This window comes from Garra rufa, chromosome 16 (assembly GCF_049309525.1).
Source record: "Garra rufa chromosome 16, GarRuf1.0, whole genome shotgun sequence".
NCBI lineage: Eukaryota > Metazoa > Chordata > Actinopteri > Cypriniformes > Cyprinidae > Garra > Garra rufa.
Window position 1 is genome coordinate 42,385,407 of NC_133376.1, and position 15,136 is coordinate 42,400,542.

The 15,136-nt window shown below is 38.5% G+C and overlaps 1 protein-coding gene across 1 annotated transcript in view; it reads left to right on the top strand.

The window, feature by feature from the left end:
- Positions 1-1,598: 1,598 nt before the first annotated feature.
- Positions 1,599-15,136, top strand: part of slc43a1a (solute carrier family 43 member 1a) — a 35,809-nt gene continuing 22,271 nt past the window's right edge. Inside the window, exons 1-5 of the mRNA XM_073820551.1 lie at positions 1,599-1,839; positions 11,909-12,066; positions 12,242-12,419; positions 12,668-12,723; positions 14,519-14,595. Of these exons, the coding sequence (XP_073676652.1) occupies positions 1,835-1,839; positions 11,909-12,066; positions 12,242-12,419; positions 12,668-12,723; positions 14,519-14,595 (474 nt within the window). The 5' untranslated portion in view covers positions 1,599-1,834. The remainder of the gene's footprint in view (positions 1,840-11,908; positions 12,067-12,241; positions 12,420-12,667; positions 12,724-14,518; positions 14,596-15,136) is intronic.

Genomic DNA, 15,136 nt, shown 5'->3' on the forward strand with positions numbered 1-15,136 from the left:
GTACAAAACTATTTAAAACGTGAACTATTTTTAAACTATATAAACAGTGGAATCAATGTTTTTTATTTAATATAAATTAATCCTTTGATTCAGCATCTGGGAACATAATTAATATATTAGGCCTATCGCAAATAGCAAATGCGTTTTAAACTTTAAAACTACATTTAACTTCAAAATATTTCAGACTAAAATTGTCAAACTTAATTTAACCCTTGTGCATCAAAAAAAAAAGAAAGAAAGAAAGAAAATACACATAGGTGCAAAATGGAAAAAAAATGTCCATGTCCAAAAACTGTCATAAAAATATGATTTATTAATAATTTTCCACTTTCACTGATGCCGATTTTTTTTAACCAGCAAATGGCACAATCTAGTAAAAAAAATGTAAAGATTTACAATTTGAAGCCTTGCCGATAGAATAAATGCCTATTTGCAAATATTGCAACATTTTATGGTCAAATGACCCTGGGTTAAAACATTGCCATTTTAATGGGTTTCAATGTGGACATTGTTGTCTTTTAGGTCCTGAGTGTTTATGTGAGTTTTTTTTTTTTTTTTTTTTTTTTGGAGAGTGAAATTGATTTTTTTTTAAGGAAATGAGGGTGAAATATTAAAATTTCAATAAAAATAAACACCTGAGCCAAAATGTGTGCAGTTGGCATTAATAGGCACACTTATAACAAAAAAAGTAATAATAATAATAATTAAAAAAAAAACTGAAATGGACAAAAATGTCTATAATGTCGCACAAGGTTTAAACTTTTAAAACGTTCTGGTCTGGCTTTCTCAAGACAGCTTAAAGTTTGTCTTGACACACTTTTCTATAGTTATTGTTATTATTTTAATTGTTTCACAGAAATGAAGTTGTTTTAATTTAACTTAGTATGTTTATATATATATATATATATATATATATATATATATATATATATATATATATATATATATATATATATATATATATTAATATTTAAACGATGTGTCTTCAATAATTCCCACAACACTGTATAGTACTGTATATATGAAACACAAATTCGGTTAAAATGAATCCTGCAAGTTAGTGATTAAATATTTTGAGTAGCGTTAGCCTAGGCTAATGGTCGCTGTTTATATTATTATAACAATTACATGTAAAATATTCAAATAAAGTCATATAAGCATCAAATAAGCATAATAACATTACTAAATTTCGTTTGTTTGCTAATAAAAGCTAATCTTTCAAACAAACCTCAATGCAAAAATTACCAAGGTGACCGCGATCGTTAAAATTCCATAGTTACGGCTAGTCACTAAGTTAGCTACTACAAAAGCGGTTATTTAAAAAACGTTAACGCCTCAAAAACGATGTAAAAGTAAACAAAACAGAAGGTCTGGTACTTTTAATAATATTTAAAGAACACCTTGTTTTCATTTATGATGCAATATCTGTAATATCTACTAACTGAGGCAACTGTTGTGTGGTAAATGTTTGTAAGGGTTCGCTGATATTGGTTTACAATGTTACCGGCTAATTTCAGAACAGGGACTGTATGTTAATAAGTGTACGCCCTCGATGCAAAGTCACAAACGAGCGTGTGTTTCTGGCGACCAGTGAAAAGGGGGATAGTGAGGGTGTTGCTCTTGCATCATTGTTAAATATAAGAGGTTAGCATGAAGACTTCTGGAGACTTTTTCTTGCCGCTTTGAAGATACAAGAAACACGAGCCCAGGGCAGATAAACTCAAATATTATCAAGTCGACTTTGGCGGCAAAGGAGAATTTGTAGCATTTGTCTTCTGTTTGAGAGCCGAAACCAGGAAATAAAACGCGGCTGACAGTTGGAAACTGTACAAAAATGAAGTAAGTTGTTTAAATTGAATTAAACTCCTAGTACATTTAGTTTTATATAAACACAAATATTAGATCTAAGAACAAACACGTTTGGGGGTTGATGGGTTCTTCTTTGGATGAGTGTAAATAGAGACTTTGGTAACTACAAATACAGTGAGACACGTGGCGATGTTCTCAATGAATTTTGATGTTGTCTCTCTTTTCGCGCGTTTTACTTATTTCTTTTTCTTTCCGTTTTTTTATTTCATAAACTGGAAACGCTCATGTGTATTGTTTTAAATGAGATCAGATGTCTTTTACATGAGATAACGTTGGGTGTATTGTGAACGGCGTGTTTTATTGTAACATTAACGTTAGTTGTGGCAAGCATATGGCGCGATCTTGAGCATTTCGCCGGCTGAGGGAAAAGTTTGTGTTTGTTTAATCCTATCGAGAAAGTCGACACTCCAGCGTTGTTTCTCATTGGGACACGCTGAGAAAGAGTAGCCTTTTGTCCTCAGGGCAAACAGGGAGGGCAGAACTCGGCGTTTCGGGTTCCGGGAAGGGGTACACATGGACCACAAAAGCATTTCCCGTGTTACTCCTAGATCTTCAGTGAGGAATCGATTCGACTAAAACCAAAGAACGCTTGGGAACCGAACGATGCGATTTCATTGTTTCTGGTAAATGTGGAATTCTGGAATCGGAATGTAAAAAAAAAATGCATAAGCAAAGAAGATAGCTGCGACTTATCTCACGATTCTGAATTTGTTTTCTTAATTCTGAGATTGTATCTCAGTTTAACGTTCCATTATGAGTTTTCATTTGTAACTGCAACTTGTATTATTTTCACAATTCCTCTTTTCTTCTTAGAAATGTCAGTTGTCTCCCTATTCTGAGTTAATATCTCACAGTTTTCCTTTCGTTTGATCTACAGTCTATAAGAAAGATTTGGAAAGACTTAAAAAAGATGAAAACATTTGGTTATTGTGAACATGGAAGTTTCGGCCATTTAAAACTAAAAGATTTGATTCTTCATCAGTAAAGCGCACGAAAAGATTCAATTTGTTTATTAGCAGAGAGTATAAAGAATTAAAAACATTTTATGTAATTTATTTAATTTTGACTTTTCCCCTCAAAATTCCGAGTTTACATTGCAAGTTTTTATTCGCGATTCTGTTTTTTTCCTCATCACGAAATAAAGGCAATTTTCACGATTTGAATTTTCTTCTTAGAAATGTCAATTATTTTGCTATCGAGTTCATATCTGACAATTTCCTTTTGTTTGATCTACAGTCTATAAGAAAGATTTGAAAAGACTTAAAAAAAGATGAAAAGATTGGTTGAACATGGAAGATTCGGCCATTGAAAAAGTTTGATTTTTCACCAGAGGAGCGCACTAGAAGAGTTAATTCAATTATTAGTAGAGTGTATAAAGAATTAAAAACATTTTGTTTAATTCTTGTATCTCACAATTCTGACTTTTCCCCTCAAAATTCCAAGTTTACATTGCAAGTTTTTATTTGCGATTCTGTTTTTTTCCCCTTCACGTAATAAAGATAATTTTCACAGTTTGACTTTTCTTCTTAGAAATGCCAGTTATATTGCTATTCTGAGTTAATATCTGACAATTTTCCTTTGCTCTGATGTACGGTCTGTTAAGAAAGTTTCAAAAAGACTCGATTTGGTTATTGTGAACATGAAAGATTTGGCCATTTAAAAGAGTTTAAAGTGCACGAAAAGAGTCGATTCGATTATTACCAGAGAGCCTATAGGGTTCAAAACATTTAATTTCAATATCTCGCCATTGAGTTCATATCTCACAGTTTTCAGCCATTTAAAAGATTTGATTACACTACTTTTCTCGAGGGTCACTTGGGGTCAGGCATAAATGTAGAGAGGACACAAATGAAAAGTTAAGGTCAAACTTAATATTTCAATCTTGAATGCTCTCAGGACTTTTAAACAGGAACTTTAACTCCATTATAAAATGTGTTCTGCTTATAAACATTTATAGAAAGGTGTGTATGGTCTTTCATATGTACAGGGTCAATGATGTATAAAAAAAAGTCACTGGGCCTGGGGCCAGAAAAAAGCATTTCACAGGGGCCATCCTCTGTTTCTCTGCTCATGCACTCTTAAAAAGGTGCTTTAAAAGGTTCTTCACAGCGATGCAATAGAAGAACCATTTTTAGTAGGGATGCACCGAATGTGACGAAAATGGCAAAAAAAAAAGCCGAATATGCAAAAAGGAAGAATAAATTATGCAGAACAATGACATGATGCAATCAAATAGAGGCGCACACTAATGCAGCAAACATGTCGACAGTGGAGAAGCATTTAAAACTGTCCGAGAAAGATGCAAAAATCATTACAATCACAGAAATTGAGAGACTGTTTAGTATCGCATCGCATGTCGTCCATGAGAAGAGAAAGGGCTGGTTGTTGCTGGTTACTGTATGATGACTAAAATCGCCAAATGGCCTTAAACCATTCGTAAATAAACTACAGAACGTTATGTTGTCTAATACACGCACCAATTGTATTTATTCTGATAGCGCTGCACAAGCTCTTTAGCCAGGGTTCGAAATCCAAATCATGAGGAAAATCTGCCTGATGAATCATTCATAAATCTGCTGCTGTCAGCAAAAATTAGTACTAAGGTCTTCTTGTGGGTTTCCGCCAAAATAAAAGTCAACATTCATAAATGTTAGTATTGTAATTTTACTGTTGTTCTGTAAAATAAAATAAAGACAAAAAATAATGATAACAATCATTCCAACAGCTCTATTAATACATTTATTATAACATTCTCCTTTGCTCAGCAAGGCTGCATTTATTTGTACATTAAAAACACATGCCTGATTCAAGAAGGAGGTCTTAAACATGGCCAAATAATATTATTTCACTAACTTATTAATTATAAGTTAAATTGTGCTTTGTTGGTAGGCTATAATGTCTACTAAAATGTTAAAAATGTTAAATAAAAAAAAATTAATTGTTGTTTTGTAATAGATTTTTTTTTTTTTTTTTTAATTAAATTAATGCAATGGTAAAAAAAAACAAACAAAAAAAAAACTGGCAAAATACATGGGGGGAAAATACAAACCCTTTACCTCAATGTTTTTGTTCGGCTTCGACCAAGAATTTTCATTTTGGTGCATCCCTAATTTTTAATTCCACAAAGAACAATTAATTCAAAATGTCTTTAAAGAACCATCTCTTTCTTCCCTTTTTATAATCTAAAGAACCTTTTTCGCCACAAAGAGCAGAAATATTCTTCAGATGTTAAAGATTCTTTATGGAACCATTTAGACAAAAAAGGTTCTTCTATGGCATCGTGAAGCACCTTTATTTTCAAGAGCGTAGGGACTAAACAGACACGCTAAATGTCAAACGTTCCAGTCGAGTGAGCTGTTAATAGTTACTTTCTAACCACGCTATGTGTGAAATGTGGCTCGTACACCTGTACGCCAAGAGGTTTACAGTAGATGCCTAATGTTTGTACTAAACACAAGATACTCCAAACTGTCCTTGTGCGTAGTGTAAACAAACACATGCATGCAACTGGTTACGAATGAATTCTCCTGAAAAACTGGAAAACTCTGATCTGTTCAAATGTAGATGGAGTCTTTCTAACATCACCATCGTCAAACCTGCTTTTCGTCATTCAGCAGAATATGAATAGAGGATTATTTTAAGCACGTGCCTTAGTAGAGCGTGTGAGTTACAAAAAATCCATCTATAAGCCCAGCATTTGAGGACAAAGACGTCTAGTGGGCTGTGTCTAATCGTGTTAAACGCAACACGCTGAATCTGTGTCCTGCTGAGATCCCTGCAGTTTCTTCTCTTTTCTTTTCTTTTTATATCTCTCTTTGATTGCCTGTATTCTCCCACCCACATTCTTATATCTATCTTTCTGTATTTATTTATTTATTATGTGTGTGTGTGTGTGGATGTTTTGGTTATCTGAGTTATAATGACCGATCCCTTTCGAGTCATGTCATGGGATAAGTCGACCCCGTTTACAAACAAAACCTTTGACGCACTTGGAGCATAGATGTATTGGCTCTAAAATTTGTCCTGCCTTTTTTGGTGCTGGCCTTGATTTAATAACTAAACTAAGGGGTCTAATTTGTGATTTAACAAAGCACGTGTGATTTGTGTTGCTTGTGGTTTTTATAGTTTCACAAAAAGAGCAGCGCATGCAAATCAGTTGAGCACACCCCCTGTTTCTAAAGCTTTTGCGTGTTGGTTGTAGCAAATATTTGGGAGTGTCTCTCTCTTACGTGTCACGCTAAATCCCAGAGATTTTAAGAATGAAGATTTATGGGTGTCGTGTTAAGACCTTTTTAATGTTACAGAAGATTCCAATGTCAAATAAATGCTGTTTATAAAAATAAATAATCATCAGTGAGTCTTACAAAATATGTAACAATATTGAGCATCAAAATGATAGTAAGAAAAGCTTCTTGAGCAGGAAATAAGCATCTTAAAATTATTTCTGAAGCATCATGTGACACTGAAGACTGGAGTAGTGATGCTTTGATCAGCAGTAAATGACATTTTACTATGTATTCGCACAGAAAACGGTTGTTTTAAATTATAATAATATTTCACTTTTTTCTGTATTTTTGATCTTGATGGGCAGGATGGATTTCTTTTAAAAACTTAGAAGACTGGAGTGATGATGCTGAAAATGCAGCTTTGATCACACAAATAAATTAGATTTTACAATATATTCACACAAAAAACTGTTGTTTTAAATTATAATAATATTTCGAATTTTTTCTGTATTTTTGATTAAATTTCTGTCTTGATGGGCAGGATAGATTTCTTTTAAAACGTAGAAGACTGGAGTAATGATGCTGAAAATGCAGCTTTGATCACAGAAATAAATTACATTTTAATAGCTATTCGCATGAGAACTGTTGTTTTAAATCATAATAATATTTCAAATTTTTACTGTATTTTTGATCAAATTAACAAATAAATGCTGTCTTGATGGGCAGGAAAGATTTATTTTAAATCGTAGAAGACTGGAGTAATGATGGTGAAAATGCAGCTTTGATCACAGCAATAAATGACATAGAACAGATATTCACATGAAAACCGTTGTTTTAAATCTTAATTATATTTCACTTTTTTGCTGTATTTTTGAACAAATAAATGTAGCCTTGAACTGAAAAGACTTCTTTCAAAAACACTGAAGATGAGTAATGATGCTGAAAATGCAGCTTTGATCACACAAATAAATTAGATTTTACAATATATTCACACAAAAAACTGTTGTTTTAAATTATAATAATATTTCAAATTTTTTCTGTATTTTTGATTAAATTTCTGTCTTGATGGGCAGGATAGATTTCTTTTAAAACGTAGAAGACTGGAGTAATGATGCTGAAAATGCAGCTTTGATCACAGAAATAAATTACATTTTAATAGCTATTCGCATGAGAACTGTTGTTTTAAATCATAATAATATTTCAAATTTTTACTGTATATTTGATCAAATTAACAAATAAATGCTGTCTTGATGGGCAGGAAAGATTTATTTTAAATCGTAGAAGACTGGAGTAATGATGCTGAAAATGCAGCTTTGATCACAGAAATAAATTACATTTTAATAGCTATTCGCATGAGAACTGTTGTTTTAAATCATAATAATATTTCAAATTTTTACTGTATTTTTGATCAAATTAACAAATAAATGCTGTCTTGATGGGCAGGAAAGATTTATTTTAAATCGTAGAAGACTGGAGTAATGATGGTGAAAATGCAGCTTTGATCACAGCAATAAATTACATTTTAACCGTTGTTTTAAATCTTAATTATATTTAACATTTTTGCTGTATTTTTGAACAAATAAATGTAGCCTTGAACTGAAAAGACTTCTTTCAAAAACACTGAAGATGAGTAATGATGCTGAAAATGTAGCTTTGATCAAAGCAATACGTTACATTTTAACCGATATTGTCATGTATCTGGTCTGTCTTCTCATCATGAACTCTTGCACACACATTCTGGACTGCAATCCCCATAAGCCACTGCACCAATCACTACACACAGCTGCTCCTTGTTTCCCACTGAACTGATTGCTGCACACACCTGTTTCACATTTACCCACATGCATTTAAGCCACAGACACACACACTTCCTGGCGAAGTCTTGTTGTTCCTATGGTCATAATTATAAGCGTTTGTCTCTGTGTTGGATTCTCTGTGTATGACTCTGGACTGTGTACCCCGTTGACGATTCCTGCTACCTGCCATTGCGACCATTGCCTGTCTATTGAACTGTTTCCCGGATTACCTACGTTGTTCCTGTTTTCTGGTGATTATTCCTGCATGTTGACGATTCTCAATAAATGCTGCAAATGGATCCGCACGTCTCAGTCTGACTCCTTGTGACAGAAGACCTCGCCACTACAAGGATCCAGCAGCTTTATTCTCCAGCATCACAATATGGACCCGCATGAGTCTGTAAGCAAGATGGCCTCCCTTCTAGAGTCTCTTGACAAGATGACCTCCCTTCTAGACTCTGTTCGCAAAATGGCTGCCCTTCCAGAGTCTGCTCTCAAGATGGGCCCCCTTCCAGAGCCATTGTACAAGATGGCTGCTCTTCCAGAGTCTCCGCTGGGGTCGTCCAGTTCTCCAGAGCCTCTGCTGGTTCAGCCCGTCCTTCCAGAGCCTCCGCTGGTTCAGCCCAGCTTTCCAGAGCCTCCGCTGGTTCAGCCCGGCCTTCCAGAGCCTCCGCTGGTCCCGCCCGGCCTTCCAGAGCCTCCGCTGGTCCCGCCCGGCCTTCCAGAGCCTCCGCTGGTCCCGCCCGGCCTTCCAGAGCCTCCGCTGGTCCCGCCCGGCCTTCCAGAGCCTCCGCTGGTCCCGCCCGGCCTTCCAGAGCCTCCGCTGGTCCCGCCCGGCCTTCCAGAGCCTCCGCTGGTCCCGCCCGGCCTTCCAGAGCCTCCGCTGGTCCCGCCCGGCCTTCCAGAGCCTCCGCTGGTCCCGCCCGGCCTTCCAGAGCCTCCGCTGGTCCCGCCCGGCCTTCCAGAGCCTCCGCTGGTTCCGCCCGGCCTTCCAGAGCCTCCGCTGGTTCCGCCCGGCCTTCCAGAGCCTCCGCTGGTTCCGCCCGGCCTTCCAGAGCCTCCGCTGGTTCCGCCCGGCCTTCCAGAGCCTCCGCTGGTTCCGCCCGGCCTTCCAGAGCCTCCGCTGGTTCCGCCCGGCCTTCCAGAGCCTCCGCTGGTCCCGCCCGGCCTTCCAGAGCCTCCGCTGGTCCCGCCCGGCCTTCCAGAGCCTCCGCTGGTCCCGCCCGGCCTTCCAGAGCCTCCGCTGGTTCCGCCCGGCCTTCCAGAGCCTCCGCTGGTTCCGCCCGGCCTTCCAGAGCCTCCGCTGGTTCCGCCCGGCCTTCCAGAGCCTCCGCTGGTTCCGCCCGGCCTTCCAGAGCCTCCGCTGGTTCCGCCCGGCCTTCCAGAGCCTCCGCTGGTTTCTCCCAGCCTTCCAGAGCCTCCGCTGGTTCCGCCCAGCCTTCCAGAGACTCCGCTAGTTCCGCCCTGCCTTCCAGAGACTCCGCTGGTTCCGCCCAGCCTTCCAGAGACTCCGCTGGTTCCGCCCGGCCTTCCAGAGCCTCCGCTGGTTTCTCCCAGCCTTCCAGAGACTCCGCTGGTTCCGCCCAGCCTTCCAGAGACTCCGCTGGTTCCGCCCAGCCTTCCAGAGACTCCGCTGGTTCCGCCCAGCCTTCCAGAGACTCCGCTGGTTCAGCCCTGCCTTCCAGAGACTCCGCTGGTTCCGCCCAGCCTTCCAGAGACTCCGCTGGTTCCGCCCAGCCTTCCAGAGACTCCGCTGGTTCTGCCCAGCCTTCCAGAGACTCCGCTGGTTCCGCCCAGCCTTCCAGAGACTCCGCTGGTTCAGCCCTGCCTTCCAGAGACTCCGCTGGTTCAGCCCTGCCTTCCAGAGACTCCGCTGGTTCAGCCCTGCCTTCCAGAGACTCCGCTGGTTCCATCCAGTCGTCCTGAGATTCCTGTCTGCCCGGTTCTGGTCACGGAGCTCATGCATGGACTGTTCCCACCCACCCTCCCTGCTGCTCCAGTTCCGCCACCTCTGTCTCCTGACAGTCCCTCTGCTCACCCACATCCCACCTTCGGTGCAGAGGACTTGCCGTGGGACTGCCAGTCTCCATCGGTGTCCAGACTGAAGGACCCCTCACCATCACCTCCAGTCTCAGAGTCCTGGACTCCACCTCGGCCCTCCGACCCTGCGGCTCCACCCCGGCTCTGTGCTCCCTCGTCTCCGTTGTCGGCCGTCGGCCCACCAGCTCCTCCGGGCTCCATCGTCTCTCCGGCTCCGCCCCGGTCAGTCGTCGCCCCACCTTCGCCTCTGGACTCTACTCCTCCGGCTGCGCCTCGTCACTCCGTCCTGCCGGCTCTGTGGACCTCCTCCCTCCCGTGGGCACAGCCTCGATCCTCTGTCACTCCGGCTCCGCTGCGTACCTCCGGACCTCCATCTCCGCCGGGGTCGCCAGAGCCTTGGGTTCCGCCTTGGCCCTCCGGATCCTCTGTGTCGCCCAGGACCATCGACTCTCCGGTTCCGCCTCGGGCTCCACCGGCTCCACCTCCGTCGGTCGGCCCCATGCAGGAGCCAACCCTTCCTCCATCATGGCTTCTCCCTTCGTCGGCTCCGCCTCAGTTCGGGGTTCCAGTACCCCTACATGGACCTGGCCCTCCATCCCTCCCCCTGTTCCGCCTCCGCTCCACCACCCTCCAGGTTGTATTAGGTGGTTAGAGCGTCTGGAAGCCGCTCCTTGGGGAGGGGCTCTGTCATGTATCTGGTCTGTCTTCTCATCATGAACTCTTGCACACACATTCTGGACTGCAATCCCCATAAGCCACTGCACCAATCACTACACACAGCTGCTCCTTGTTTCCCACTGAACTGATTGCTGCACACACCTGTTTCACATTTACCCACATGCATTTAAGCCACAGACACACACACTTCCTGGCGAAGTCTTGTTGTTCCTATGGTCATAATTATAAGCGTTTGTCTCTGTGTTGGATTCTCTGTGTATGACTCTGGACTGTGTACCCCGTTGACGATTCCTGCTACCTGCCATTGCGACCATTGCCTGTCTATTGAACTGTTTCCCGGATTACCTACGTTGTTCCTGTTTTCTGGTGATTATTCCTGCATGTTGACGATTCTCAATAAATGCTGCAAATGGATCCGCACGTCTCAGTCTGACTCCCTGTGACAGATATTCACACAGAAAACAGTTGTTTTAAAATATAAATTTAATTTATATCACTTTTTACTGCATTTTTGATCAAACAAATGCAGGCTTGAAGAGGAGAAAAGACTTATTCAAAAACATTGCAGATTGTCACAATGATGATTAAAATGCAGTTTTGATCACAGCAATAAATTACATTTTACAATACATTCACATAGAAAACAGTTGTTTTAGATCGTAATAATATTTCACACTTTTACTGTATTTTTGATTTAAAAAATGCATCCTTAATGAGCAGAAAATACTTCTTTCAAAAACACAAAAGACTGGATTAACAATGCAAAAAAAATTCTGCTTTGATCACACAAATAAATTACATTTTACTGTATATTCACACAAAAAAATGGTTTAAAACAGTAATAATATTTCACATTTTTACTGTTTTTTTGATCAAATAAATGCGGCTTGCTACTCCCTTTTTTTTAAATGAATAAATAAAGGTGTATTGCATTATTCATGTATAAATGTAATTTATAATGCAGCCTATGTATTTATTCAAGCATATTAAATTATACCAGAATGATTGTGGAGTGGAATTCATAAATTTACCGTCACATTATGAATCTTTTTAATTTTTACGTATTTGTCAATATTTGTGAATGGGAACGTGACTCAAATCCACAAAACGATTAGTCTTTTTGCATATTTTAATAATCCAATCCTCAATGGATTCAGCTAGTCAATCAGCTGAAGTAGCTCAATTGGCCTCAAAATGTAGTTTAAGTCAGAATAGTGTCTTCAGAAACCATAAATATTTTAAATAAGCCACTGTGTGTTTACTGACAGATCCCTGACCCTGTTTTTCTCTGTCTGCTAGGAAGATGGCTCCGTCTCTGTTGCAGGCGTACCGGAGGCGCTGGTGGATGGCCGTCACAGCTATATTGGAGAATCTGTCATGTTCGGCCGTGCTGTTGGGATGGGGCTCTTTGCTCATCATGCTCAAAAGAGAGGGCTTCTACTCGCACCTGTGCACAGGTAAGCAGTCATAAAGCTCAAGCAGATCACAACCATCCTTTAACGGGTCACTAACAAGCACAAAAAGAAATCCGAGCCGGAGTTGCATGGAAACTTGAACTGCGTGAAGACTTTAAAACTTAATAAAGTCTGTGTCTCTTGCTTTCATTGACCTCCTCTCTCTCTCTTTCTATAGAAAATAAGAATGTGAGTGTAAACTCTAGTGAACCAGATGAATGGCTGAGTTGTGTGGAACAGGAAGAAATGCTAAACTTGGGCTTCACCATTGGCTCATTTCTGCTCAGTGCCGCCACTTTGCCGTTGGGTATACTGATGGACCGGTTTGGCCCCAGGCCACTGCGCCTTGGTGGAAGGTGAATGCACACCTACACATTAATGCTCAGTGCTTACGGTGTTTGACAAGCAGGAAACGACACATTTTTTAAGAATGCAGCTGAGTCATGAAATCTCCACATGACTTTGTGCACTTCAAAACACTGACTGATGTTTATATAAAAGTGTCATTAAATAAATACTGTGTATACAATTACATTTACAATGCTGGCTTGGTCTGTGTGCGTTTATTTAATAATCACTCATGATTTGTTTTGTTTTATTTTAGTGCATGTTTTGCATTCTCTTGTATGATGATGTCCGTATCGGCCTATCAACCGGAAGGTGAGTGTGCAAATGAAAAATACACAAAGAATCTCCAAATTACAGTAATATAACATTTAACATTCAAAGCATTGTTTATTATTGTTATTATTATTTATAATTATTCATACACTGCCAGTCAAACGTTTTTGAACTGTAAGATTTGTAATGTTTTTTTTTCTCTTTTGCTCACCAAGCCTGCATTTATTTCATTTAATGCACAGCAAAATTGTGAAATATTTTTACTAATTTAAAAACTGTTTTCTATTTGAATATAATTTAAAATGTAATTTATTTCTGTGATTTTACAGCTGAATTTTTAGCCTTCAGATCCTTCAGAAATCGTTCTAATATTCTGATTTGCTGCATATTATACATTACTCTTATTCTCATAATAATAATTATTATTATTATTATTGTTGACAACTGCTGAGCAGAATCTTTTTTCAGGTTTCTTTGATAAATAGAAAGTTCAGAAGAACAGCATTATAAATGTAACATTTATAAATGTTTTTAGAATCACTTTTGATCAATTTAAAGCATCCTTGCTAAATGTATTTATTTCTATAATTTATTACCCTTTTCATCAAAGAATCCTGAAAAAATGTACTCAACCATTTTAAATATTGATAATAATAACAAAAAATGTTTCTTGAACAGCAAATCAGTATATTAGACTGATTTCTGAAGGATCATGTGACACTGAAGACTGGACTAATGATGCTGAAAATTCATCTTTGAAATCACAGGAATAAATTACATTTTAAAATGTATTCAAATAGAAAACAGTTATTTTAAAAAGTAAAAATATTTCACTATTTTATATATTTTTGTCTGTACTTTGGAGCAAATAAATGCAGGCTTGGTGAGCAGAAGAGACTAAAAATATATATATATATATATCTTGCTGTTCACAAACTTTTGACGGGTAGTGTAGGAATTCAGTTAATTGAATAATTACAATTTCATAATTTGAAATTTCCAATTTGAGCAATTAATTTTTTTTTTATTCAGTAGGAATAATAATTTTATTACTTAAAGTGACTTGTTTTGATTATTGCTGCCTTTAAATATAAGCCATTATTTTACCACTTTGGTGACTTAACAGAAGTGCTCATTCCTTCATTTTTCTGAAAACAAGACAATTACACTGCAAAAAATGCTTTTCTTAGTTAGATTTTTTTTTGTCTTGTTTCCAGTCAAAATATCAAAAAATTCTTAAATCAACAAGGACTTTCTAGACAAGTAAAAATTTTCTTGTTTTCAGAAAAAAAAGTGGGGTAATGAAAAACAATCTTATTTCAAACACAAAACTAGATTATTTTTCTTACCCCACTGGCATTTTATTTTGCTTGTTGCAAGCAAAAGCTCACTTAATTTTAACTTATTTTTTTCTAAAACCAAGATAATAATTTTACTTATCTAGAAAATCCTTCTAGATTTAATTTTTTTTTTTTTTAGATATTTTGCCTGGAAACAAGACAAAAAAAAAATCTAACTAAGAAAAGCATTTTTTTGCAGTGTAATTGTCTTGTTTTCAGAAAAGTTCCAAATTAAGTAAAGCAAAGCAAAATAATCTTATTTCAAGCAGAAATTATTTAGCTTACCCCATTGGCAGGTTATTTTGCTTGTTGCAAGCAAAAACGGACAACAAGACCATTGTTTACTCGTCTAGAAAATCCTTCTTGTTTTAAGAATTTTTAGATATTTTACCTGGAAACAAGACAAAAAAAAATCTAAGTAAGAAAAGCATTTTTCGCAGTGTTTGCCACTGTGTTTTAATTGTGTAATGATGGTTTGTGCCTTTTTTTCCTAGTCCTCTCTGCGCTCATTTTTCTGGCTCTTTCACTCAATGGCTTCGGAGGGATCTGTCTGACCTTCACATCTCTCACGGTAAGAAAAAAAGAGAAAACGGTAGAGGAAGAGGGAAGCATATGTGACCCTGGACCACAAAACCAGTCTTAAGTCGCTGGGGTATATTTGTAGCAATAGCCAAAAATACATTGCATGGGTCAAAATTTTTGATTTTTCTTTTATGCCAAAAATCATTAGGAAATTAAGTAAAGTTCATGTTCCATGAAGATTTTTTGTAAAATTCCTACTGTAAACATATCAAAATGTAATTTTTGATTTGTAATATGCATTGTTAAGAACCTAATTTGGACAACTTTAAAGGTGATTTTCTCAGTCTTTTTGATTTTTTTGCATCCTCAGATTTCTGATTTCAAACAGATGTATCTCAGTCAAATATTGTCCTATCCTAACAAACCATACATCAATAGAAAGCTTATTTATTGAGCTTTCATATGGTGTATAAATCTCAGTTTTGTCAAATTTAACCTTATGACTGGTTTTGTGGTCCAGGGTCACATATGGGGTCGCGGACACCTGCGGTGACTTGCATGTTTCGCGGCGCAGCTGTCACACAAAGCTT